General features: G+C 38.8%; 1 protein-coding gene across 2 annotated transcripts in view; it reads right to left on the reverse strand.

The window, feature by feature from the left end:
• LOC133245956 (phosphatidylcholine translocator ABCB4-like) overlaps positions 1 to 27,501 on the reverse strand; it is a 41,490-nt gene that overhangs the window by 8,611 nt on the left and 5,378 nt on the right. For both annotated transcript variants that reach the window (XR_009735828.1, XM_061413728.1), the window contains exons 3-8: positions 18,690 to 18,823; positions 8,443 to 8,556; positions 5,805 to 5,915; positions 5,464 to 5,589; positions 2,155 to 2,358; positions 1,628 to 1,798 (exon numbers count right to left, since the gene is read on the reverse strand). Coding sequence is in view for 1 of the 2 variants with exons in the window: in XM_061413728.1 (XP_061269712.1) it covers positions 1,628 to 1,798; positions 2,155 to 2,358; positions 5,464 to 5,589; positions 5,805 to 5,915; positions 8,443 to 8,556; positions 18,690 to 18,823 (860 nt within the window). In the remaining variant the exon portion in view is untranslated. The remainder of the gene's footprint in view (positions 1 to 1,627; positions 1,799 to 2,154; positions 2,359 to 5,463; positions 5,590 to 5,804; positions 5,916 to 8,442; positions 8,557 to 18,689; positions 18,824 to 27,501) is intronic.

Here is a 27,501-nt window from a genome sequence, read left to right on the forward strand (position 1 = left end):
GCCTTGAAATATGTTCCTTATTTATATGCTTAAAGAAACACACAACATCACTCATTATCAGAGAAATGCAAATCAAAACCACTATGAGGTACCATTTCACGCCAGTCAGAATGGCTGCGATCCAAAAGCCTACAAGCAATAAATGCTGGAGAGGGTGTGGAGAAAAGGGAACCCTCTTACACTGTTGGTGGGAATGCAAACTAGTACAGCCACTATGGAGAACAGTGTGGAAATTCCTTAAAAAACTGGAAATAGAACTGCCATACGACCCAGCAATCCCACTGCTGGGCATACACACTGAGGAAACCAGAATTGAAAGAGACACGTGTATCCCAATGTTCATTGCAGCACTATTTATAATAGCCAGGACATGGAAGCAACCTAGATGTCCATTAGCAGATAAATGGATAAGAAAGCTGTGGTACATATACACAATGGAGTATTACTCAGCCATTAAAAAGAATACATTTGAATCAGTTCTAATGAGGTGGATGAAACTGGAGCCGATTATATAGAATGAAGTAAGCCAGAAAGAAAAACACCAATACAGTATACTAATGCATATATATGGAATTTAGAAAGATGGTAACGATAACCCTGCAAGACACAGCAAAAGAGACACAGATGTATAGAACAGTCTTTTGGACTCTGTGGGAGAGGGAAGGGGGGATGATTTGGGAGAATGGCATTGAAACATGTATAATATCATATAAGAAACGAATCGCCAGTCCAAGTTCAATGCCAGATACAGGAAGGTCGGGGCTGGTGCACTGGGATGACCCAGAGGGATGGTATGGGGAGGGAGGTGGGAGCGGGGAACATGTGTTCAGGATGGGGAACATGTATACACCCATGGCAGATGCATGTTGATGTATGGCAAAACCAATACAATACTGTAAAGTAATTAGCTTCTAATTAAAATAATAAATTTAAATTAAAAAAAAAAGAAACACACAAATTGAACTTTATTTCCAGAGAAGGACCCATTCACTTTTATGAACAGATAAAGATGATGTACTGCTACAAAATAAGGCAAGTATTTTGAACTGCTTTTCAGATGGACCACTGGGTAAGTCATCAGAATTTTCTTTGTACATTTTACCGCAAGAACTTTTGATCAAAGTCCTAACCTATATGTAAACAAACAAAACCCCCAAAGCTAAGCAGTTCACTGCACAGGCCTGGACCGGGGGATAACTGCATCTTGGTCCAAGAAAGCAAGCCAGCAAATGGGCTGCCCACCTCTCTCTGCAATGTGCCCTGAAAGAAAGCCCCATGGCACTGACCTGTACACACTGCTGCATTTAAAATGGATAACCAGCCCACTGTATAGCACAGGGAACTCTGCTCAGTGTTATGTGGCAGCCTGGATGGGAGGCGAGTTTGGGGGAGAATGGATGCATGGATACATAAGTGCTGAGTCGCTCTGCTGCGCACCTGAACCTACCACAAGATTGTTAACCAACTGCACTCCACATGGAGTAACACGTTAAAAAAAAAAAAAGCCCACGGGAGAGCTGCATCTGCTCTCACGTCCATGTTTTTCAGCCTAGGCTTGCAAAGCACTGGTAAGAATTTCAATACAGTTTCAGTTGGCTGGTCCTTCAGGCGTTGAGGACCCACTGACCTTATCCAGGGCCGCCTGAACCTCGGCTTCACTCTCGGTGTCCAGCGCTGAGGTGGCCTCGTCCAGCAGGAGGATCTTGGGGTTGCGAACCAGGGCCCGGGCGATGGCGATTCTCTGCTTCTGTCCACCGCTCAGCTGGGCTCCTCTCTCTCCAACCAGGGTGTCAAATTTCTACAACAGAAAGCGTGGTAGAGCTCTTGAAATATTTCAAATAGAAAAAACTATGGAGTCTAGGAATTCATGGAAGACAACAGGGTGCCTCATTTTGACTAGCGTAATGAGTCACAAATCATAATAAATCATTTCACATTCTAAAAAACTAGTAACACAAACTCTGTATAAAATTTCCTATGAGTCATTGTACCAAGCTACACTCCTTGACCCTCCAAATGGATAATTCAAGGGACTTACCTAGCAAAGTTGGACAACCTGGAACCTCAAACATTATTAGCTTATTTAAGCTTTGAAGAAAGAACTCGGTGGCACGAAGTGAAGTTTGAGGGCACTTAAATTAACAGAGGCTTTACCTGTGGTAACCGCATGATAAACTCATAGGTGTTGGCTTCCTTCACAGCTTGCTGTATTTCATCCATGGTGACATTTCCACGGCCGTAACGGATATTTTCAGCAATGGTGGTAGCAAAGAGCACCGGCTCCTGACTCACCACTCCAATTATTTCCCTCAGATACTTTACATTAAATGTCCTAATATCCTGCCCATCGATGATAATCTGAAGAAACAAGATACTTCCATTAAATATTTTAATAAGCCATCTGACGTTGAAAGCATTTGTTACCAAAAAAGCCTTAGCTAATATGTGATTCACGTTGTGCAGCAGAAACCAAGACACCATTGTAAAGGAATTATCCACCAATTAAAAAAAAAATAACAATAAATGCAATGGATCCATACAAACTGAGTGAGCTATTTATTATTTTACCACATGACATGTAAATAAAATGGTGCTAATAAAAGTTTTTCTTTCCTTTTTTTGGCCATGCCACTTGGCTGGCGTGATCCTGGTTCTCAAGCAAGGAATCAAATCCAGGCCCACTGCAGTCAAAGTGCTGAGTGATAACCACTGGACGGCCAGGGAATTCCTGATAATAAAGTTTCTTCATTAGCACTCACATAATATTAAAAGTCAGCACCAGTAATTTATATCTTTATTCCTTTAAAAGACACTTTTAACGGGATTATCAGCTATTTCTGCTTGCTGTGTTTACAAAGATCTTATATTTTAAATGCTTTAATCTTTTTTTTTAAATTTTATTTAATTTTTAAACTTTACATAATTGTATTAGTTTTGCCAAATATCAAAATGAATCCACCACAGGTATACATGTGTTCCCCATTAATCTTTTATTTAAATTATTACCATTCAATTTATACACTGGAATCTATTATTTTAATTGGGATGTTTTCAACATTGGTAAAACCATCTTTTAAATAATCTTTATCAAAACTTTACATATTATTTTTAGAATATAGCTCAATAAAATCTGTTTGCTGACAAGACAAAAAACAAAAAAAAACAACCTTAGCTAATATTTAACATATTTCAGTGGTTAGAAATGGGAATTGGAAATAAAGAGCAATGTGCAAGGCTAAAAATAAAGTCTATTCTCTCTTTTGATTTTATTATCTTATGTATACTGTTTTTCATGGACGGAATATTCTCCATAAATGATTACATATTGAGTTATGTATTTTGGCATAACTATGAATTTTGCTTACCATTATTAAATCTGAATTAACTGTCCATTTGCCTACCTAGTCTACATATCACTTTGATGGCATTATGATGTTTTACTCTACATAATATATCAATACCATAATGTACTTCAGCATTTCCCACCTGCTGAGTATTTGGCTTCGTGCAAACAATGAGGGACAATCATAGTAGAAGGACAGAATTACCAGACTGAAGAGTATGTTTTATTTTTTCTTTTCCAGTAATAATTGCTTAACTCATACAATGACTGGCACATGTTGGGTATTTATTATTTGCTGAATAAAGGTTGAACAAACTCTCTAAAAAGATTTTTAATAATTCACAGTGGGAGCAGGAATATATAAATATATATTTGCTTCACTGTAATTTACTGGCTTTTATCATATTAATCTGTCTTTTCTAATTAATAAGTGTATGATGTAGCTTATATGTAATTCATATATAAGTGAAATTGAGCATTTCTTGACTCTTTTTTACAAATCTACATTTACTCTCAAAAGATATGCATGTTCATAGCCTCTGATAGATTCATATTAATTTATAAAATAGTAATATAATAGTTTTATCATGTATCATAAATTTTTCATTCCAATTTCTTTCTTTCTTAAACTATAGCTTTACTGATTTTTATTGAAGAGAGGTTTAAGGGAAAATCGAATCAATCAGCTGTATCACTGGGCATTTTTTCCATTATTTCAGCAGTAAGCAAACTTAAATTACAATGTGAACAGTGAATATCTCTGAGTTCAGAATTTCTGAAGACTTTTTTTTCCTGCTGACATGTATTTTCTTTTAAAAATGCATTACTCCAATAGTAATTTTTTTAATGTTTTCAAATGCTTATCCTCAATGTAAGTATTTACTAGGTTCTTTTTGAAAAATGAAGAAAACTGTTTATACTTCAACCAACCTAGAGTTTGCTTTAGGAAATGAGAAGGGGTCCATGTTCCTACTTGGTGTATCAGATTTTTCAAAGAAATTTTGTTAATTTTATTAAAGAAAGTAAATAATTCGCATATCCTAGAATCTCTGTCCTGTATTAATGCCTTATTGTTTTTGTTTTTTTGTGTAACTTGTAAACTTCTGTTTTCATAATTATAGTACATTTCAATGTCAGGTAAACTCAATGTTCGCAAGTCAGTACAACTGAGGAAATTTGAATATTTACTGTGGGCCCCTATTGTATTAATGTTAAATTTACTGATTTTGATAATTGGTTTGTGATGAAGTAAAAGCATGTTGTCTTCTCAGAAAATACATTCTGCTTTGCTATACACCTAAAACGAACACACATTGTAAAACAGCCTATAATCCAATAACATTATTTAAAAAAAGAAATTATATTCTAATGTACGTAAGGATCAAAGGGCATAACATCTTTAACTTATTCTCAAAAGTTCAGAAAAAAACTGGTATGTATGTTTGTGTTGGTCTTATACATACACACAAACATGCAGTAAGAAAGAGATGATAATAAGGCAAGTAGGTCAAAATAAAAACAATGAATAAATCTGGGTGAAGAGTATATGTGAGTTCCTTACTTGCAACTTTTCGGTAAGTTTCAATTTATAATAAAAATTTTAAAAGATCAAAAAACTATACCCTAGGCCGTTACTGTTTCTCACATCCCCAGTTTCATGGAGACTGTTCCACTTTCCCCTTCAGATATTCCAACACTGAAGAAAACTCAACTGTCTTTGATGAATTTAATTACTGCCCTAAGATTCCTTGTGACCCTGAACACAAGCTTATTGACAATTACTAATGTGGAACATTTTTAACCAAACTCAGTAAGTCATTGAAAATAATCCTCTCAGTAGTTTGGATGACTATTTTCCGGTGACATAGTAGACTATGAAAAGCTTAGATGGAACAGAGGAGAGCACTGTCTAGCTTCTTTGAGTTTTATCATCTTGACTACTTTTGTCAAAATATCCCAAGGGTTTGAAGGTCTTATCCAGATGCATTGCAATTCCATAGCCGTTTTCTTTTTTTAACCAAAATTGGATTCACATGCAAATATGTTACCGAATAAAAAATTTCTAAGGGCTATTTGATACCCAGCTTCCCATTTTGAAGAGCGGGGTTCTTCCCACTTACACTCCCCACATCAGGGTCATACAGCCTCTGCACCAGCTGGACTACCGTGCTCTTCCCACAGCCGCTGTTCCCAACCAGGGCCACCGTCTGCCCGCTCTCTACCTTCAGGTTGAGGCCCTTCAAGATCTTTAAGGGAAGAGAGAAAAAGAGTGCACTTCACATCAAAAGCCTGAAAGAGAAGTAATCTGACTCAATTTTAAATTTGGAAAAATAGTATTAAATAAGGGACTATAACCCCCAAAGGAAAAGGCACATACATATCAAAATAATAGAGACTGTGGATTCCTGAAGATGATTAAACAATCTAAATTAGGAATCCCTATAAATATAACTTATAATACCTGGACATCAGGCCGAGCAGGATAAGAGAAATGAACATCTCTGAACTCCAAATTCCCTTTGATGTTGTCTGGTTTGTGTCCTCTCTCTGAAAAACTGTCAATTTTAGGGTCCTAAACAAAACAAAATTCAACGGCTATTCCATCATAGGACAAACAATTGCATTTTTAAGGAATAGGCCTCAGCAATGCCAAAAACAGGACCCAGAAAAGCATAATTCCCTTCATGTGAGTCAGAACCCAAGTTGAAGACTGTGTATGTGTGTGTGTGTCTGTATGTTTATGTTTATGTGTTTAAGGAAGTATTCCTTCTCTGAAAATAGGTTTCTCTTAAAAAGTACATAAGGGACATATTCTTTTCATTTCATATGATATTTCACTTTAAGTTTCTAGCATATCCTCATAAATTTTCAAAATGTACATTCCTACAACTGTAATTACAAAATATACTATAATTGATATATCCAGGTTTTTCCAGTAGTCATGTATGGATGTGGGAGTTGTACTGTGAAGAAAGCTGAGCACCGAAGAACTGATGCTTTTGAACCGTGGTGTTGGAGAAGACTCTTGAGAGTCCCTTGGACTGCAAGGAGATCCAACCAGTCCATCCTAAAGGAGATCAGTCCTGGGTGTTCTTTGGAGGGAATGATGCTAAAGCTGAAACTCCAGTACTTTGGCCACCTCATGCGAAGAGTTGACTCACTGGAAAAGACTTTGATGCTGGGAGGGATTGGGGGCAGGAGGAGAAGGGGACGACAGAGGATGAGATGGCTGGATGGCATCACCGACTCGATGGACGTGAGTTTGAGTGAACTCCGGGAGTTGGTGATGGACAGGGAGGCCTGGTGTGCTGCGATTCATGGGGTCGCAAAGAGTCGGACATGACTGAGCGACTTAACTGAACTTAACTGATATATCCAGGTATTTCAGCATTTAGTGAAAATTAGCTTATTCCTAAACAATAAGTGTGACGGACTGGATTGAGAAGATTGAAAAATTGGTCAGGGACAACTTAGTTTGGAATGATGTAAATTTTCAATACATGCAGAAGCTGACCAATTTTCTCATGACTTAGATTAATGAAACAGCAATTGCTTGGACACACAATTACATTTCAGTTAGCTAGTTAGCATTTTCTTTGTGTAAATGCAGAGACCACCTTTAATGTGTCAAAATGATTGTCTTTATTTCACTTCAGTCAGGATAACTTATGCAATACAATTGATTCAAAATTATATCATATACAAAGTGATTTTTTTTTTTTTTGAGGGAGAGGGCTGCTGCTAAGTCGCTTCAGTCGTGTCCGACTCTGTGTGACCCCATAGATGGCAGCCCACCAGGCTCTGCCATCCCTGGGATTCTCCAGGCAAGAACACTGGAGTGGGTTGCCATTTCCTTCTCCAATGCATGAAAGTGAAAAGTGAAACTGAAGTCGCTCAGTCGTGTCTGACTCTTAGTGACCCCATGGACTGCAGCCAACCAGGCCCCTCCGTCCATGGGATTTTCCAGGCAAGAGTACTGGAGTGGGGTGCCATTGCCTTCTCCAGAGGGAGAGGGCAACCCACAGCAAAACATACTATCAATTTTGTTCCCACCAATCATTTTTCCATCCACTCATCCTGTCTACAAAGCATAATGTTCTCAGTCTGGCTACAAAATCAAAGCGAAAAGGAGAAAAACTAGGAAGACAAACATCTTTGCTTTGAACTCTAGTAATAACACACTAGTTCAGATGCACTTTCCCAAATGAGATCAGTGCTGTTTGATTAAAGATAAGCATTAAGAAATATTTTTTCTTTAAAATAAAGTTTATTGGAAAGAGAATTCTTTAAAAAAAAAAAAACAAACCTGTTCTCCTTTATAAAAGTTCTTAGCACATTCTGCCTTTTATTCCCCAATTGGCTAACTCAAAACTTAAAATTTATTAAACCCTAACTTAAGGCAGGAGAAGGCAATGGCACCCCGCTCCAGTACTCTTGCCTGGAAAATCCCATGGGTGTAGGAGCCTGGTAGGCTGCAGTCCATGGGGTTGCAAAGAGTCGGACACGACTGAGCGACTTCACTTTCACTTTTCACTTTCATGCATTGGAGGAGGAAATGGCAACCCACTCCAGTGTTCTTGCCTGGAGAATCCCAGGGACGGGGGAGCCTGGTGGGCTGCCGTCTATGGGGTCACGCAGAGTCAGACATGACTGAAGCTACTTAGCAGCAGCAGCAACTTAAGGCAGGCACAGTAATAAGCACTCCTAACCTCATTTATTCCTCACTTGATATCCCATTTCTATTCTTTATTATTATTTTGGTTTTGATTCTTTAATTTGGAACCAGTATGAATGTTACAAATAGTCAAGTCTAGGCTTAACCAAAAAAAGTTTCCTCATCATTTAGAGCTGGTTTTGATTACTGATCTTGGGATCCTGTGAGTTCTCAGACTCAGAATATAATGCAAATTATTAACCTTGAAAAAGAGGTATTTTTTTTCAAACTTTCACAAATATTCAAAAGAGGCATTTGGTTTTATTCATTAATAAGCAGAAATTTTTCATGTCACTTAATTTTTACAGGACATTTAACATAAAGCCAGATCTAATTATCCAGGCCTTAAAAAAATTTTCAGCATTAAAAATAATAAATGACTCACGCTATCAATAATAGCAAAGATTGCATTTGCTGCTCCTCTCACATTGGCAAAAGCATCAATACAGGGAGCAGCCTGTCCAATGCTGAAGGCGCCGATCAGGATTGAGAAAAAGACCTGAGCAAGAGAACACAAGGGAAAGTCACATGTCCCATTCCAGTGTCCACTGTCATCTCAAACACATGTGTTTGGAACATAGGCCACCAAAGCGTCAAGATTAGGTCTATCCCTTGAAAATTTTTTTCAGCACAAGAGCAGAATTTACAAGGTAACTACAGAATTTTGTTGCATAAATGGGTTTCTTTAACCTCAAAAATATTTTTTCATCTATTTTGTCAAACTATTGGTTGTTCTTCTCCTGGGCTTAGACAAAATGACAATGATTTTTCAAAGATGTTGCCTTGATTCTGAAGCCATTGCCACCAGAGGAAAATATTTTCCGTCAGTATTATTCAGTACTAAATTACTTTCTCTAACTATGCATGGAATTACATAGAATGTTCAAGATGCAACAAAGTAGATTTTGGCCCCATATAACTTTCCTTAAAAAGTGCCATGTTATATATATATACACACATTTTGATAAGATTTTTAACATTAAAAAGTAATAGTTCATGCATTATAAATCACATCTGTGTGCATTAATTAATAATTCCTCTACACAATTAGTCTGTACTATAGCACACAAACTTAACACATTTCCCTTCATCTTTTTTTCACTAGGAAAACAAATTGATACAGAAAAGTCAAGACTGTAGTTTCAGGAATCCAGGTTATTAGCATACATTAACTGAGAAAAACCTAAATGAAGAGAAATGACTCCTTTCATCTACTTATAGTTTGGCTTTTCTCAGAAGATGACAAATAACAGTAACACTTAACATACCAGAACTCAAATATCTATCTACTATCTGCAATACAGAGAAGGACCAGCAAGAGAGCAAAAAAAGTCCCTACCAGAAGCAATGCTAGAAAGTTAACACACTCGAGTTCTTGGTATTTATGAAGAGGCCATCACTGGGCTCCCTGCATCATGGGAGTCACTCTGCTCCCCTATTTGGGAGAAGTCACTGTCTACACCCAACAAATGGGGAGACCAGGCCAGAGAGGATGAATGCCAGAGTCATTCTCAATCTCCCCGCTTTGTAAAATTTAGCAAATGAGGAAGTAAAGAGAGGCAGAGTGCTTCTAAGCTGACAAGGAGAGGGGACCAACATGAGAAAAAACAGACTCTGCAGCGATGAAACCTCATCCAGCCAAACAGCCCTCAACACTTCAATGCGGTTCTGAAGGTACCACTCTAGAGAACATTCTGAAATGATAAATTTCCATAATGCCCCTAAGTCATCATCAAGGGGTCAAACTGTGTTCCATGTCCTCTGTTTAGAAAGACAGGCAAGTGCAGGTTTTAAAACATGGCTAGTTGAATGGTTACGTGTTGTCCTGACCACCACTGACATGGAAAGAAGATCACAATATGTTGCTAGTTTATAAAAAAATTTACAGAAAGATATGCATAATGCAATTTAGGTTTCAAGAGAAAAAAACCCATATACAGAAAATAATCTGTAAGATATACACCAAAAGTTATCATTAAGTGTATATGGATTTTAAAATCATAAGTAATTCTAAGTAATTTCTAATTTTTAAAAGTATTCTAATCTTTTGTATAACTAGTATGTTTAATTTTTCTAATCAATAAATGAACTTATTTTCATTTTATAAAGGAAAAAAAACTAAAATCACTTTTCACCTTGTATTTCGATAGCCAATATGATACAAATTTAATGTTCTCTCATACTATGAGAGACATACTATGCCAATTGATATTTGTTCTTTCATAAATTCTTTCCATCTTTCTTTATATGCTCATATGTTTCTAAATTGGTCTAACCATTTGTGATGCTCTGTGTATTCTAGAAGCCCAGCTCTGCCCACAGGACTGAGCAAAGATATGCCACAGTAAAAAGGTTACAACCATGGTTCATTCTTCAAAAAGGAGGAAAATGAAAGAAGAGGTAGATAGATAAATAATATTTTTAGATTTGTCACAAATATTAGGAAAACAACTTATTGTAATTGCATTTCCAATAGTGTATTCTTTGGCTATATCTAGAGGGGATCCATACCAGAAGGCCGGTGCGTACAATGCATATATTAGCGGGAAGGCAATGCCCATAGAAATGTTTGCTGAAATAGCTTTTTTAATTTCAATCTTTTTGGCATTTTCTGGATGTTTCTGACACCTACCAGAAAATGAAGAGGGAAATATAAAAAGAATCCATAATCTTAGCTATATTCCCCTCCTGGACAGCCAGAGGTTTAAGGGACAAAACCCATCAAACAAGTAACCTGTGGAGATACCCAGCTTCCCAGGAATTGAACCAATGCAGGGTCAGCCTGGACCAGAACCCATCTGAGCCTTTTCTCTACTGGCCTGGACCCATCTCCCTCGGTCCCCACCAGTCCCACCAGTGTTCCCATAGCTGATTCAGGACTGAACTCCCAACCCTGGGAGAACCTCACCATCAACCTTCATGGCCAGCATGACTTAGCAGAGCTGCGTCCCTGGGGAGACAGCTGGCACCCCACGCCCATCGCTGAATCCCAGGTGGCCCGGCTGCAAGGTGCGGGCAGGGAGGTTTACATCAGCCCCAATGTGACACGGATTCCGGGGAAAAGGATGGACGTGCTGTAATTACCTTCGCTTAGATGGCTTGCCTTTTGCAGCTAATGGAGTGGCACGGATTACACTCACATCCTGAGGTGTGTGGGCTATTATATGCAGGAAGCAGCAGTGAGAGAGAAAAAGGAAGAGGTTAGAGAACCAGGCACAGGTTGGCTGTCAAGAGGATTTAAGGAATAGAAAAACAGAAAATGAAAAAGAGGGGAGTGGGGAACCTTTGCTTTCAAGGCTGGAGAATTTCCAGAGAATTTCTCTTTCATAGAGTCAGGGGTATCAGGAGTCCTGCAGAATGGCAAAAGAAAATATTTTACATGGAGTCATACTTCAGTTATATTAGGGTATGTTATTATTTAAAGAAAACTGGTTGGAGAGTTGAGTAGCCTTTATTAGGGGGTTTGTTCTGGCCCATACATTTTTGTCTATCAACTCCCCTTAGAGCAGAGGCACTCGACCTGGAATCCCTGGTTAAGGAATTTGACCAGGGAAAAACTTACACTTTTAACTTTGCTAACCCCTAACCAAAATTCAGCATTTCCTTCGATTATCAGTGCAGGCAACAAGCCTCTGTAGTGTCAACAGTAACTGTGACTGTGTTGCCAATAGCAATCCCAGATCACTTTCATATCATGTTCTACTTTTTACAGATTTCTGGAAACACATTTTACCCACAGACCTACTTCGAATTACAGTAGGTATTAGACCTATAGTTAGTTATTGATATTCAATGGGTTAAAAATAGAGGCATGGATTTCAGTTCAGTTCAGTCGCTCAGTTGTGTCCAACTCTTGGTGACCCCATGAACCACAGCATGACAGGCCTCCCTGTCCATCACCAACTCCCAGAGTCCACCCAAACCCATGTCCATCAAGTCAGTGATGCCATCCAACCATCTCATCCTCTGTTGTCCCCTTCTCCTGCCCTCAATCTTTCCCAGGATCAGGGTCTTTTCCAATGAGTCAGCTCTTCACATCAGGTGGCCAAAGGATTGGAGTTTCAGCTTCAGCATTAGTCCTTCCAATGAACACCCAGGACTGATCTCCTTTAGGATGGACTGGTAGGATCTCCTTGCAGTCCAAGGGACTCTCAAGAGTCTTCTCCAACAGCATAGTTAAAAAGCATCAATTCTTCAGCGCTCAGCTTTCTTTCCAGCTTGAACATCTGGAAGTTCACGGTTCACGTATTGCTGAAGCCTGGCTTGGAGAATTTTAAGCAATACTTTACTAGCGTGTGAGATGAGTGCAATTGTGCAGTAGTTTGAGCATTCTTTGGCATTGCCTTTCTTTGGGATTGGAATGAAAACTGACCTTTTCCAGTCCTGTGGCCACTGCTGAGTTTTCCACATTTGCTGGCATATTGAGTGCAGCACTTCCACAGCATCGTCTTTCAGGATTTGAAATAGCTCAACTGAATTCACTAGCTTTGTTCATAGTGATGTTTGCTAAGGCCCACTTGACTTCTCATTCCAGGATGTCTGGCTCTAGGTGAGTGATCACACCATCGTGATTATCTGGGTCGTGAAGATCTTTTTTGTACAGTCTTCTGTGTATTCTTGCCACCTTTTCTTAGTATCTTCTGCTTCTGTCAGGTCGCTACCATTTCTGTCCTTTATTGAGCCCATCTTTGCATAAAATGTTCCCTTTGTATCTCTGATTTTCTTGAAGAGATCTCTAGTCTTTCCCATTCTGTCGTTTTCCTCTATTTCTTTGCACTGATCACTGAGTAAGGCTTTCTTACCTCTCCTTGCTATTCTTTGGAACTCTGCATTCAAATGCATTTATCTTTCCTTTTATCCTTTGCTTTTCACTTCCCTTCTTTTCACAGCTATTTGTAAGGCCTCCCCAGACAGCCATTTTGCTTTTTTGCATTTCTTTTTCTTGGGGATGGTCTTTATTACTGTCTCTTGTACAATGTCACGAACCTCCGAACATAGTTCATCAGGCATTCTGTCTATCAGATCTAGTCCCTTAAATCTATTTCTCACTTCCACTGTATAGTCATAAGGGATTTGATTTAGGTCATACGTGAATGATCTAGTGGTTTTCTCCACTTTCTTCAATTTCAATCTGAATTTAGCAATAAGGAGTTCATGATCTGAGCCACAGTCAGCTCCTGGTCTTGTTTTTGCTGACTGTATAGAGCTTCTCCATCTTTGGCTGCAAAGAATACATAGGGTAAGGAACCACAAATTAGGAAAGCCTAACACAGCCTTAAATAAGAATTTTAAAAATAAGAACGCTCTTAAAAACAAACAAACAAAAAATTCACACAACATATGCAGGAAGAAGGAAGAACTCAACGACAGTAGAGAGTTCATACTTTCAGGCCAGAGACTAACTAAAGGGGAAGAAGGCTATCTTGAACTTGAAATCAGCTGGGATACTAAGAAAATCCAATGGAAAGATCTGCAAGATAAACAATAATAGTAACTAAGGATCCAATTTCAGTGGACCTTATGTCAAAGGTCATGTATTAATATTATGCTTACAAGTAATTGGCCACCTTAGCAGATAGGGAAGATGGACGAGTTCAGAAGCAAGCAAAATAGGTACCTGTTGATATGAAGTTATTTTTCTCAGAAAGCTAATTCCAGCCTGACAGCTAAATAAGCTGATGTACAGAAATCCTATGTCCCCAAATTCCTGCATATTATACTTTTTATTTTTGGCTGCACTGGTGGGCCTGCGGGATCTTCGTTCTTTGACCAGGGATCAAACGCATGCCGTCTGCAGTGGAAACAGAGTGGTAACCACTGGACTATCAGGGAAGATCCCTTGTATACTATAGAAAGAAGAGCTGCAAATACGGCTGCGATGTAAAGATTACAGTCACAATCTTCAATTCAAATATTCCATTTCATTGACAGGTTATGAACAGGCCCTGGAAAATGAGGTCAACTAGTCACAGAGTAAGCAAAGAAAGGGAATGTCTACATTTTACAGGTCTCAGATTACGGTGACTAAGGTCACATCTCTTATGGCAGCAAGTTTCTACATTGTGAATCTCAGCTGTTCAGTGATACGAAGACACAGGCAATCCTGATTCAATCAATCAATTTAGAGAATGTCTCTGGGCTGAATTAATCTTTGGGCCACAGGGCATCCTGTCTTCCACTATTTAAAATGTTCACATAACCCTAAAAGTGTAATCAGAATGAATCTGGTTTCTTAAATAGAAATCAAAAATGAATATCTTAGTTTTGGTCCCAAGCCTACTGAGTTACACACTGTTTAAAACCTAAGTTTGGTGCTCAGGTTCTGGTACGGTTTCCCAAGTATCAAGGCTGGATAAGAGTGTTATACATGCTAGCGGTCACTCCGAACTGCAGTTCAAAGGCTCAGTAAACCTGCCCCCTGAGATATCTGTTTAATCCTTCAATCCTGACACCTGGCAGATGTGATGCACTGAGTAGATTAAGTACTTTGCTCTTTGCACTACAATGAAGAAAGACAGGTGTAATCTTTGCCTGCAGACTTTTCCAGACAAGTAGTAGATCTTTCTTCCCCTACAAGTATGAATAAATGGAGGCTTCTCTGGTGGCTCAGATGGTAAAGAGTCTGCCTGCAATGAGGCAGACCTGAGTTCAATCCCAGGGTTGGGAAAATCCCCTGGAAAAGGAAATGGCAACACACTCCAGGATCCTTGCCTGGGGATGGACTCTGTTTGAGGCCTGAGCAAAACAAAGATATAAAAACAGGATTTAGAAGGTGATTGTTCTGTGGTGTTTTGATACTCAATACCAGTTTTTTACAGAATAAATATTAACCCATCTCTGCTGGGCAGCATCTTGCTGTGTAGGGCCTACTCCCAAGGCTTCTTAAGAGAGCTGGTCAGCTGGAGTTTCGCATTCTTTGGTCTTCCCAGGTCAACCTTTTGTATTTTGGTAAATGCTAGTTATATAAATACATTCTCCCCTATATTGAAGGGGTTTAGAATACACTTGTCATGTTAATCTCTCCTGCTTTTAATTTGAAAATAAGAAAATAAAGTTTCTGTATCACTGGGGTAACTTCTATTAATATAATCCCCTATGATTATATAGAGGAAGTGACACATAGATTCAAGGGATTAGATCTAATAGACAGTGCCTGAAGAACTATGGATGGAGGTTCCTAGCATTGTACAGGAGGCGGTGACAAAAACCATCCCCAAGAAAAAGAAATGCAACAAGGCAAAATGGTCGTCTGAGGAGGCCTTAAAGAAGAGAAGCTACAGGCAAAGGAGAAAGGGAAAGATACATCCATCTGAATGCAGAGTTCCAAAGAACACCAAGGAGAGATAAGAAAGCCTTATTAAGTGAACATTGCAAAGAAACAGAGGAAAACAACAGAATGGGAAAGACTAGAGATCTCTTCAGGAAAATCAGAGATACCAAGGGAACATTTCATGCAAAGATGGGCACAATAAAGGACAGAAATGGGATGGACCTAGCAGAAGATATTATAGGTGGCAAGAATACACAGAAGAAGAACTATACAAGAAAGATGTTCATGACCCAGATAACCACGATGGTGTGATCACTCACCTAGAGTCAGACATCTTGCAATGTGAAGTCAAGTGGGCCTTAGGAAGTATTGCTACAAACAAAGCTAGGGGAAGTGATGGAATTCCAGCTGAGATATTTCAAACCCTAAAAGATGATGCTGTGAAAGTGCTGTACTCAATACCGAAGCAAATTTGGAAAAGTCAGCAGTGGCTACAGGACTGGAAAAGGTCAGTTTTCATTCCAATCCCAAAGAAGGGCAATGCCAAAGAATGCTCAAGCTACCATACAGTTGCGCTCATTTCACATGTTAGCAAGGTAATGCTCAAATCCTTCAAGCTAGGCTACAACATTACATGAACCGAGAACTTTCAGATGTACACAATGGACTTAGAAAAGGCAGATGAACCAGAGATCAAATTGCCAACATCCACTGAATCACAGAAAAAGCAAGAGAATTTCAGAAAAACATCTGCTTCATTGACTATGCTAAAGGCTCTGACTGTGTGCATCACAACAACTGTGGAAAATTCTGAAAGAGATGGGAATACCAGACCACCTGACCTGCCTCCTGAGAAACCTGTATGCAGGAAGAAGCAACAGCTAGAACCAGACATGGAACAACAGGCTGGCTCCAAATTGGGAAAGGAGTACTTCAAGGCTGTATATTGTACCCTGCTTGTTTAACTTACATGCAGAGTACATTATTATGTGAAATGCCAGGCTAGATGAATCACAGGCTGGAATCAAGACTGCCAGGGGAAATATCCATAACTTCAGATATGTAGATGACACCACCCTAATGGCAGAAAGCGAAGAGGAACTAAAGAGTCTCTTGATGAAGGTGAAAGAGGAGAGCGAAAAAGCTGGCTTAAAACGCAACATTTTCAAAAAACTAATCTCATGGCATCTGGTCCCATCACTTCATGGCAAATAGATGGGGAAACAATGGAAACAGCGACAGACTTTATTTTCTTGGGCTCCAGAATCACTGTGGACAGTGACTGCAGCCATGAAACTAAAGGCACTTGCTCCTTGAAAGAAAAGCTACGACAAACCTCGGCAGTGTTTTAAAAAGCAGACACATCACCTTGTCGACAAAGGTCTGTATAATTAAAGCTATGGTTTTTTCAACAGTCATGTATGGATGTGAGAGTTCAACCATAAAAAAGGATGAGCGCTTAAGAATTGATGCTTTTGAACCTTGATGCTAGAGAAGTCTCTTAAGAGTCCCTTGGACAGCAAGGAGATCAAACCAGTCACTCCGAAAGGAAATCAAGCCCGAATATTCACTGGAAGGGCTGATGCTGATGCTGAAGCTCCAAAATTTTGGCCATATGATGTGAAGAGCCAGCTCACTGGAAAAGACCCTGATGCTCAGGAAACTGAGGGCAGAAGGAGAAGAGCGCAACTAAGCATGAAATGGGTGGATGGCATCATTGAGTCAATGGACATGAGTCTGACAAACTCTGGGAGAGAGTGAAGGACAGGGAAGCTTGGCATGCTGGAGTCCATGGGGTCACAAACAGCCGGACATGACTGAGTGACTGAACAAGTCTTTTCACCTTAACCTACAGAAGCCAAGATACAAACTCAGTTAAGATGCAAAAGACAATTCAAATTGCACATTTTAAAAACCTGTATTCAATCAGACAATTAGAAAGTAAATAAATGAATAAATTTAATAGTTGAAGAAAACGGAGGCCAAAAGACCACTAAGATAACAATTGTGACAAAAATGAAATCTGCTAAAGTAAAAAAGAAACAAAAGAGATTTAAACATCTATGAGAAAAAAAATTTTACAAAAAAACTAGTCATAGTTGACTTAGAAATGAAGACATTTATTGACTTCAATGTATCCCCTATTGGCTCAGACAGTAAAGAGTTTGCCTGCAATACAGGAGACTCGGGTTTGATCCCTAGGTCGGGAAGATCCCTAGAGAAGGGAATGGCAACCCCACTCCAGTATTCCTGCCTGGAAAATCCCATGGACAGAGGAGCCTGGTAGTCCCCAATCCATGGAGTTGCAAAAAGTCAGACATGACTAACACACTAACTTAAAAATATTACACATTCCATTAAACAAGATAAATACATTTTTGTTAATATTAATGTTATCAGAAAAGTCTTAAGTCCTAGGAAGCTATCAAGCTTGTGAATACACTCTAAGTTTTCCCAAATTCTCATTTTTACCTGAAAGCTTTAATTTTAACGTTGGCAACAAACACTGTCAAGCTGTTCTTCTTGTTGGAACAGACTTACTTCATTCATCTTTATTTAAGGACTGTCTACAAATGCCTAAGTCAAGAAAGCTATAGTTTGAATGTTTTTCTTTCAAGTAAAAATACTATTACACAACAAAAGCATCTAGTTCAGCTAACAATTCAAACGGTTGCACGAGCACTTTTCCTCGAGACGACCACCGTGTTTCAGTATGCTGCCGAAATGCTTTATGCATGCTCCCCACTGTGTCACTCAAAATACTAAGAAGAAAGGCTTCCAAAGGCTGAGATTTAATTAAATTAATAATGTCTACCATTACAAACATTAAGTGAAAGTGGCTTTTTTTTTTTTTTAAGACTGAGTGCATGACGAGGAAGAACTCAATGACTACTAGAATAGTTTGATGCCACTGTTTTACTTGGTGCCAAGGCAGCAGCAATTTTACCTACCACTGCTTCTGCACCAGTAATGCGATAGCAACCCGGTGCAACAGGCAAATCACATCTGGAATTATGTGAACACAGTCTGACACGTGGACTGCCAGTGCAGGACACGAAGAGCTGCTGAAACTTCACAGACTGGGAAATATTTCACTGTGCTTCTCAAAAAAGAAACTCACAGTGACTAGCTTCATGCCTTCTTGCTACTTATAAGGCAACAGAGAAGATTCAAGAGCACTCTAAAATAACTAGTAAAAAAAAAAAAAATTAACTTCTGAAAGATGTTAAATATGGTCAAGTGCTTAATTTCAACAAAGAAAGGAAATATTGTATACAGCAAGGAGCTTGAATTCTCTGTTTGGGTCAAATGCTCAGGCGGAGAGCACACGCACACCCTGCACATTCCTACTGAGGTCTTACCTTAGCTCTGGAGGAACTGACATGTTCCATATTCTCAATGCTGCAGGTACAGTTCTGTGAAACTTTCCGGCAAGCCACTCTGATATAGTCCCAGAAGCTACGAGGACTTCCGTAACCAAACCAGGTTACTTGACCTTCAGGAGACAAATTGTAACACAAAAAGAAAACCAGGCTAGTAACTCAAAATGCAAGAACAACAAAATAAAGGGCAGTAGAGTGTGCGATTGTGGAAAGGACACTGATCTTGGGGTCAAAAATCCTTAAGTCTGGTCCCTTTCTAACTTTACCTACTTGTGTGATTTGGGGCAATTTATTTAATGGATCTGGATAGCAGTTTTCTCAACAATACAATCAGAGTGAATGAAGCAAAAAGGGCCTAGACACTAAACACAATTGTCTGCAGGTTAATATCCTATCATTCTAACACAGTCTTCCAGAGAGCACACAGTTAGCTTTCCCTGTGCTTCCAGTTAAGCTTTCATTTAAATCGCACCTTTGCCGTTTATGGAGAAGGCAATGGCACCCCACTCCAGTACTCTTGCCTGGAAAATCCCATGGACGGAGAAGCCTGGTAGGCTGCAGTCCATGGGGTCGCTAAGAGTCAGACACGACTGAGCGACTTCACTTTCACTTTCACTTTTGCCGTTTACTGGCTGTGTGACACCAGGCAAGTTAATTAACCTTTCTGAACACCACTTTTCTTGACTCTAAAAGGGGACTAGTTGGAGTAACCACTTTATGAGTATTCTCTGAATCAAATACAACAATGTCTGAGTAATGCCTGAGTAATGAGTATGAGTAATGAGTATTGAGTAATGCCTGAGTATTCAGGGTATAGTATTCTCTGAATCAAATACAATGCCTGAGTAATGCCCGAGTAGTCCTGAGCATAGGACTTGGCACATAAAAGTACTGTACAAAAAGAAAGATAATAAAAAAGGAAAAAAATGTTACCTCTTGCATCCTAAACCTTTCTCTTCTTGGAAAAACAGAAAAAAATTTAAAAGGTGACACTTTTTCTCCTCTTCAGAGGGATACTTCCAAGAAATGAAACAACATGTAGCCTGTAAGTACCTATCAACAGCAGGAACCATACACTGACTAACCATTACCACCCATTCACTACCATTCTACCCAAACCTTCATCCGTCATTCACCTGCTCACTTCTAGTCAACAACCCATGACAAGTCCTTAGGCACTTACCATTCTAATCTTCCAGACCTGGATAACTATGTCTGTGTTCAAGAACAAATGTTCTTTTCTGCGTATTAATATTTCAATGCAGGACTTTGGGTAATAAGTCCATGGGACCAATTTTGTACTCTGAATATGTTTAAATGGGATATGAGAGATATCTTAGTATTTCTTCAGTTTTCTGAAATAATTATTCTTACCTAGGGAAGCTGTTCAATGTTAAGAAAGAGTAGCTTTTATATTTTAAAACCTCTGCTTCTTTATTTTGAAGTAACATTTATTGATCTCAATTTTCTTTTCCCTGGTAACATGTTCTCTCTAAGCAACATCAAGAAGTATAAAAGTGTTCTTGTCCACATGCAGCATTTTAGGAACAATGTCTGAAATATCTGAGTGGTGTCCAACCATGGCAACACCTAAGAATAACTAGGCTTCTTTTAAAAAGTACTCATGTCTGGGCTCCACCCAAACTAAATAATCAGAATCTTTGGGGGTGGGCCTAGGCATTGCTATTGTTAAAAGATCCCTCTGGTATTTCTAATAATATAGTTAATCAACCAAGGGAAAGCTCATATGTAACAATAGGTAATCCCTATTCATCATGCAGGACATTTCAAAGGCCTCCTTTTTTTGTAAGCCGCATGTGATCTCTACAGCAAGTCACTTCTCCCTAAGAGCTGGCCTAACACCCTGAGCTTACACTTATAGTTACCTGCTTACTTGATTGTCTCACACATGAGATGGTAAGGTCACTAAGGCAGAGACTATATCTTATTTGTCTTTAATTCTATCTCCAGCACTTGACACAGTGCTTGTCTCACAGCAGGCATTTAATAAATATTTATTAAAACAAATCGACTGGTTAATCCACACTAGCCAGATCTTAACTGCAACACATATAAAAATTTGAATCTTAAAAATCTAATTAGGATCTTTTAACAGTAACAACTCAGTGACAATCTGGTATCAAGATGTCTGCATGCTACATTGCAAACATCAAATATTCTGACAAAAATATTTACCTTTATAAAAATACAAAAGCATTGACACATCCCTACTCAAACATCATTATATAACTCAAATGTGTCTTCAGTAATGAAATCTTACTGCCAAAAGTAGAAATCTATAGGAATATTTAGAATCTTCCTTCTTTCTTTCAGTCTCTCCCCATTGCTTCTCTTTGCTCCTTCTCCTCTTTAAAAAAAGTTCCCAGAACAGGATGTTAGCATAGTTTGTTTTTAGGGCAATTTTCATGTTATCAATTTGTTAGCCATTTGGAGAAGAGACAGGATGTCTAATGTTAAGAATATGGGCTTTTGAGTCAAGACCAGAACAGAGCACTTTCTAGACGTGCAGTCTTAAGCAAATGACTTTTCATTCTACCAACCTGAGTTTCTTCTATGAACTGATAATAATGGTAGTATCTACATGATAACACTGTTGTGAGGATTAGATAATGTGCAGCAATTACTATATAGCCCAATACAGATGTTAATAACCATTATTACTTTTATTATTATCATACAAACAGTTCAGAGATCCAAGCTCCCCTTGCATTACAAAATAGCAATGAAACGCATAGTGAAGTTTTTCCCATGACTTGCTTAGAATCTAGAAAAATCTTTAAAATTTACTCCCTAATCCAACCTTTTCCCATATCAACCATCCTAAATTGACCTCCCTAAAATCTAGTCTTGGTTAATTTCTTTAGCTTCTATTAATTGAGATCATCCCACAGTTTAAAAATGAGGACTACCAACCACACTTCTCTCAATAAATGGAGTCCCATACACTGGAAGCAATCTTAAAGGGAGAATCACAAGGTTTCTCTGGTAACTTTATTTTAAACATTCTCATAAATTTGATGTGGTTGAGGAAAATAATTTATGAGAAATTTAAAAGTAGAGCCGTTGAAAAATTTTTAAAATGTAACAAAGTCCCCTATCGATGGGTAGGGATGACTCAGTAATCCCACTACTGGGCATATTTCCAGAGAGAACCATAATTCAAAACAACACACGCACCCCAATGTTCCCTGTAGCACTACTTACAATAGGCAGGACATGGAAGCAACCTAAATGTCCAGCAATAGGGGAATGGACAAAGAAGCTGTGGTACATATATAGAACTGAATATTACCAACCATAAAAAGGAATGAAACTGGATCATCTGTAGAGACATGTATGGACCTAGAGGCTATCATACCGAGTAAGGTAAGTTACAAAGAGAAAAATATCATATATTAATACATATACGTGGAATCTAGAAAAATGGTATAGATGATCTTATTTGCAAAACAGAAACAGAGACACAGACACAGAGAACAAACATATGGAGCCAAGGCGGGAAGAAGTGGGGTGGGATGAAGTGGGAGTTTGGGATTGACATATATACACTACTGGTAATATGTATAAAATAGATAAGTGGTGAAAGCTTAATAAATAGCTCAGGGAACTCTACTCAGTGCTCTGGGGCCACCTAAATGGGAAGGAAATCCCCAAACGAGGGGATATATGTAAACGTACAGCTGATTCTCTCTGCTGCACAGTGGAAACTAACACAGCATTGTGAAGCAACCACACTCCAGTAAAAATTACCTTAAAGAAACAGAGTCCCCTTTTGGAGGAGAGGAAACAAAGATACGGAAAAACTAAATATCTAGGCTTAGGTTATACAGAGAAGGAATGGATGCTAAATCCTTCAGACTCCTGCTGTGTGTATGATATGCTGTCTACAGGACTTTCACCCACGAGACAATGACAAGATTTCCTAGATAAGAAACTAAAGAAACCGAGAAACTAACCAACTAACAGCATGACACGTCACCATGACTCGCAGGGCCTTACGCTGAAGCTGAAGCTCCAGTACGCTGGCCACCTGATGCAAAGAGCTGACTCATTAGAAAAGACCCTGATGCTGGGAAAGACTGAAGGCAGGAGAAGAGGATGACAGAGGATGAGACAGTTGGATGGCATCACCAACTCAATGCACATGAGGTTGAGCAAGCTCCGGGAGGTGGTGAAGGACAGGGAAGCCTGGGGTGCTGCAGTCCGTGGGGTTGCAAAGAGTTGGACACGACTGAGCGACTGAACAACAAAGTATACCAGTCACAGCATCTTCACAACACTTCCACCTACTCGAGAAATGAGATGAGAGCATGACTGGCTTGATTCTGCCTGCCTTACTTTCATGTGCATTGTTTTCAAAAATGAATTTGTTAAATCAAGACCCTGAATTTTTCACATTCAGAACGATGTGCTTTGGTTAGGAGAAGGTGGGGTCTTTGTTAGAAACTCCAAATGAACTCTCATGTAAATTGTCCAGGTATCCTAGGATTTTAAGTAAGTAATTTCTGCATCTATGAAAACGGTTGCGGTTAAGAACAACAGAAGTGTTCAACTGGTTATTTGAATTATTATTACTTGAACATCGCTTGTACTTAAATATAGATCAACTGTTAGCAAAAGATGTACTTGGGGTTATTAGTCTGTAAAACCTATATTCAACAGGAAAGTTTAAAAAGTTACAAGCTGACCGTGCCTTTAAAAATTGCTGAGGTAATGAACAATCCACTCCAAAGATATTCTCATTTCCTTTAAAAACAGCCACAAAAGCAATCACACAGCAAGGAACCGACTAGCCTATATTTTGAAGACATTTTATTCAGGAGAAGAAACATGCTATCACTAATTGAATTCTCTTTTTAATGTTGGCAACAAGTACAGATTTATAAAGTGCTTTCAATTTTATATGTATTTTTAGAAGTTGACTTTTTACCAAAGTAACTTTTCAATACTTATTTCCAACCCATTGATCTGACTCTAATTCATTTCAGGCACAGAAATAAGAGGTGAAAGTTTGCTAGACTAAAAGGTGATCTGCTACTAACCAGCTACATGATGTCTTTCCCTCTAAACTGCCTATTTTCAAGCACCTTAAAATGGCCTGTGATCACTAAGGTCTAACATTATTTTAAATTGCTCTTTCATATTACCTCACTTGAATAATGTAGATGTTCACGTCATGCAGAACATTTGTGTTTTGTTCTTACGTTATTTTATGGCCAGATGAGACCTTCTAAAAACTGAAATTTCCTAATGGTTCTCTATTTAGTAGTGGATGACAACACATCATCTTTTGGTAATATATAAATTAATCTGTTAAATGACTTTCTTTCTCCACTCTTTGTATTGTGCTTAGTTATGTGAAGAGCTGACTGAAGTTTTGTTAGTGCCACAATACATCACCTGGATGACAACATCAAAGACTATTACCTTGGACCTGCCATTTATCTAGACAAGCGATAAAAGACAGCACCATCAAATTTTAAAAAGCCACTCTAATATCACTGCTCCTTGGAAGAAAAGCTATGACAAAACTAGACAGTGTTTTAAAAGGCAGAGACATCACTTTGCCAACAAAGGTCCACATAGTCAAAGGTATGGTTTTTCCAGTAGTCATGTACGGATGTGAGAGCTGGACCATACAGAAGGCTGCATGCTAAAGAATTGATGCTTTTGAACTGTGGTGCTGGAGAAGACTCTTGAGAGTCCCTTGGACAACAGGACATCAAACCACTCAATCCTAAAGGAAATCAAGCCTGAATATTCATTGGAAGAACTGATGCTGAAGCTGATATTCACTGGCTACCTGATGCGAAGAGTTGACTCATTGGAAAAGACCCTGACACTGGAAAGACTGAAGGCAGGAGGAGAAGGGGACAACAGAAGATGAGATGGTTGGATGGCATCACTGACTCAATGGACATGAGTTTGAGCAAACTTTGGGAGACAGTGAAGGACAGGGAAGCCTGGCATGCTAGAGTCCATGGGGTCACAACAAGCACGATTGAGCAACTCAACAACAAAATACCACTGCAAAAGTTTCAGATACTTCAAGGAAACTAATTACTTGTGGATTTATATTGTTGCCAATATATTTAGATTGTTTAACTTTGCACTGTCAATTCTATAGTGTGTGTGTGTGTGTGTGCAGTTGCTTCAGACGTGTCCGACTCTTTGTGACCCTACGGACCATAGCCCACCACAGGCTCCTTTGTCCATGGGATTTTCCTGGCAAGAACACTGGAGTGAGTTGCCATTTCCCCCGACTGGGGGGATCTTCCCAACTCAGCAATTGAACCCACGTCTCCTGTGTCTCTTGCACTGCAGGCGGATTCTTTACCACTGAGTTGCCAGGGAAGCAGGAATCTTACATTTCTTCCTGCTAACTTATGAAAATTAGTTTAAATTTTTCTAAAGAGAGAAAATTCCCATTTCTGAAAAAGATCAGAATCTTGTCCTTTAAAAAAAAAGGCACTTTTAGTTGAAGTTCACATTTATTAGACCACCCAGTGCTGAAAGTACAATCGTGACCTTAATTTTCTAGATAAAGTTTCATGTTAATGTTCTAAAAAAAAAGAATATAAACACTTAAACTAACTTTAATTACACTTCCAGCTGATGTGAATAACTCTGAGTCTAGATGAGATACTCAACTGTACTTACACCGCTAGCTCTATGTTACTTATAAGATGCCTCAAGTAAATCATTCAGCAACTATGAATCACAGTTACCAATCTATAAAATGTAATCATTACCAATCTATAACATGTAATCATTATCCTTTGGTGCTGACAATGTCTTGTTCACTGGTAAGGAACTTATCACAAACTTCTAAATCATACCACAGTTTATACCATAAAACTTAGCCAATTCTTTTTTTTTTTTTCTAATTTTATTTTATTTTTAAACTTTACATAATTGTATTAGTTTTGCCAAATATCAAAATGAATCCGCCACAAGTATACATGTGTTCCCCATCCCGAACCCTCCACCCTCCTCCCTCCCCATACCATCCCTCTGGGCCGTCCCAGTGCACCAGCCCCAAGCATCCAGCATCGTGCATCGAACCTGGACTGGCAACTCGTTTCCTACATGATATTTTACATGTTTCATTGCCATTCTCCCAAATCTTCCCACCCTCTCCCTCTCCCACCGAGTCCATAAGACTGTTCTATACATCAGTGTCTCTTTTGCTGTCTCGTACACCGGGTTATTGTTACCGTCTTTCTAAATTCCATATATATGCGTTAGTATACTGTATTTATGTTTTTCCTTCTGGCTTACTTCACTCTGTATAATAGGCTCCAGTTTCATCCACCTCATTAGAACTGATTCAAATGTATTCTTTTTAATGCCTGAGTAATACTCCATTGTGTATATGTACCACAGCTTTCGTATCCATTCATCTGCTGATGGGCATCTAGGTTGCTTCCATGTCCTGGCTATTATAAACAGTGCTGCGATGAACATTGGGGTACACGTGTCTCTTTCCCTTCTGGTTTCCTCAGTGTGTATGCCCAGCAGTGGGGTTGCTGGATCATAAGGCAGTTCTATTTCCAGTTTTTTAAGGAATCTCCACACTGTTCTCCATAGTGGCTGTACTAGTTTGCATTCCCACCAACAGTGTAAGAGGGTTTCCTTTTCTCCACACCCTCTCCAGCATTTATTATTTGTAGACTTTTGGATCGCAGCCATTCTGACTGGTGTGAAATGGTACCTCATAGTGGTTTTGATTTGCATTTCTCTGATAATGAGTGATGTTGAGCATCTTTTCATGTGTTTGTTAGCCATCTGTATGTCTTCTTTGGAGAAATGTCTATTTAGTTCTTTGGCCCATTTTTTGATTGGGTCGTTTATTTTTCTGGAGTTGAGCTGTAGGAGTTGCTTGTATATTTTTGAGATTAGTTGTTTGTCGGTTGCTTCATTTGCTATTATTTTCTCCTATTCTGAAGGCTGTCTTTTCACCTTGCTAATAGTTTCCTTTGATGTGCAGAAGCTTTTAAGGTTAATTAGGTCCCATTTGTTTATTTTTGCTTTTATTTCCAATATTCTGGGAGGTGGGTCATAGAGGATCCTGCTATGATGTATGTTGGAGAGTGTTTTGCCTATGTTCTCCTCTAGGAGTTTTATAGTTTCTGGTCTTACGTTTAGATCTTTAATCCATTTTGAGTTTATTTTTGTGTATGGTGTTAGAAAGTGGTCCAGTTTCATTCTTTTACAAGTGGTTGACCAGATTTCCCAGCACCACTTGTTAAAGAGATTGTCTTTAATCCATTGTATATTCTTGCCTCCTTTGTCAAAGATAAGGTGTCCATATGTGCGTGGATTTATCTCTGGGCTTTCTATTTTATTCCACTGATCAATATTTCTGTCTTTGTGCCAGTACCATACTGTCTTGATAACTGTGGCTTTGTAGTAGAGCCTGAAGTCAGGTAGGTTGATTCCTCCAGTTCCATTCTTCTTTCTCAAGATCACTTTGGCTATTCGAGGTTTTTTGTATTTCCATACAAATTGTGAAATTATTTGTTCTAGCTCTGTGAAGAATACTGTTGGTAGCTTGATAGGGATTGCGTTGAATCTATAAATTGCTTAGGGTAGTATACTCATTTTCACTATATTGATTCTTCCAATCCATGAACATGGTATATTTCTCCATCTATTAGTGTCCTCTTTGATTTTTTTCACCAGTGTTTTATAGTTTTCTATATATAGGTCTTTAGTTTCTTTAGGTAGATATATTCCTAAGTATTTTATTCTTTCCAAAACTTAGCCA

This window comes from Bos javanicus, chromosome 4, assembly GCF_032452875.1.
Source record: "Bos javanicus breed banteng chromosome 4, ARS-OSU_banteng_1.0, whole genome shotgun sequence".
Taxonomy (NCBI): Eukaryota; Metazoa; Chordata; class Mammalia; order Artiodactyla; family Bovidae; genus Bos; species Bos javanicus.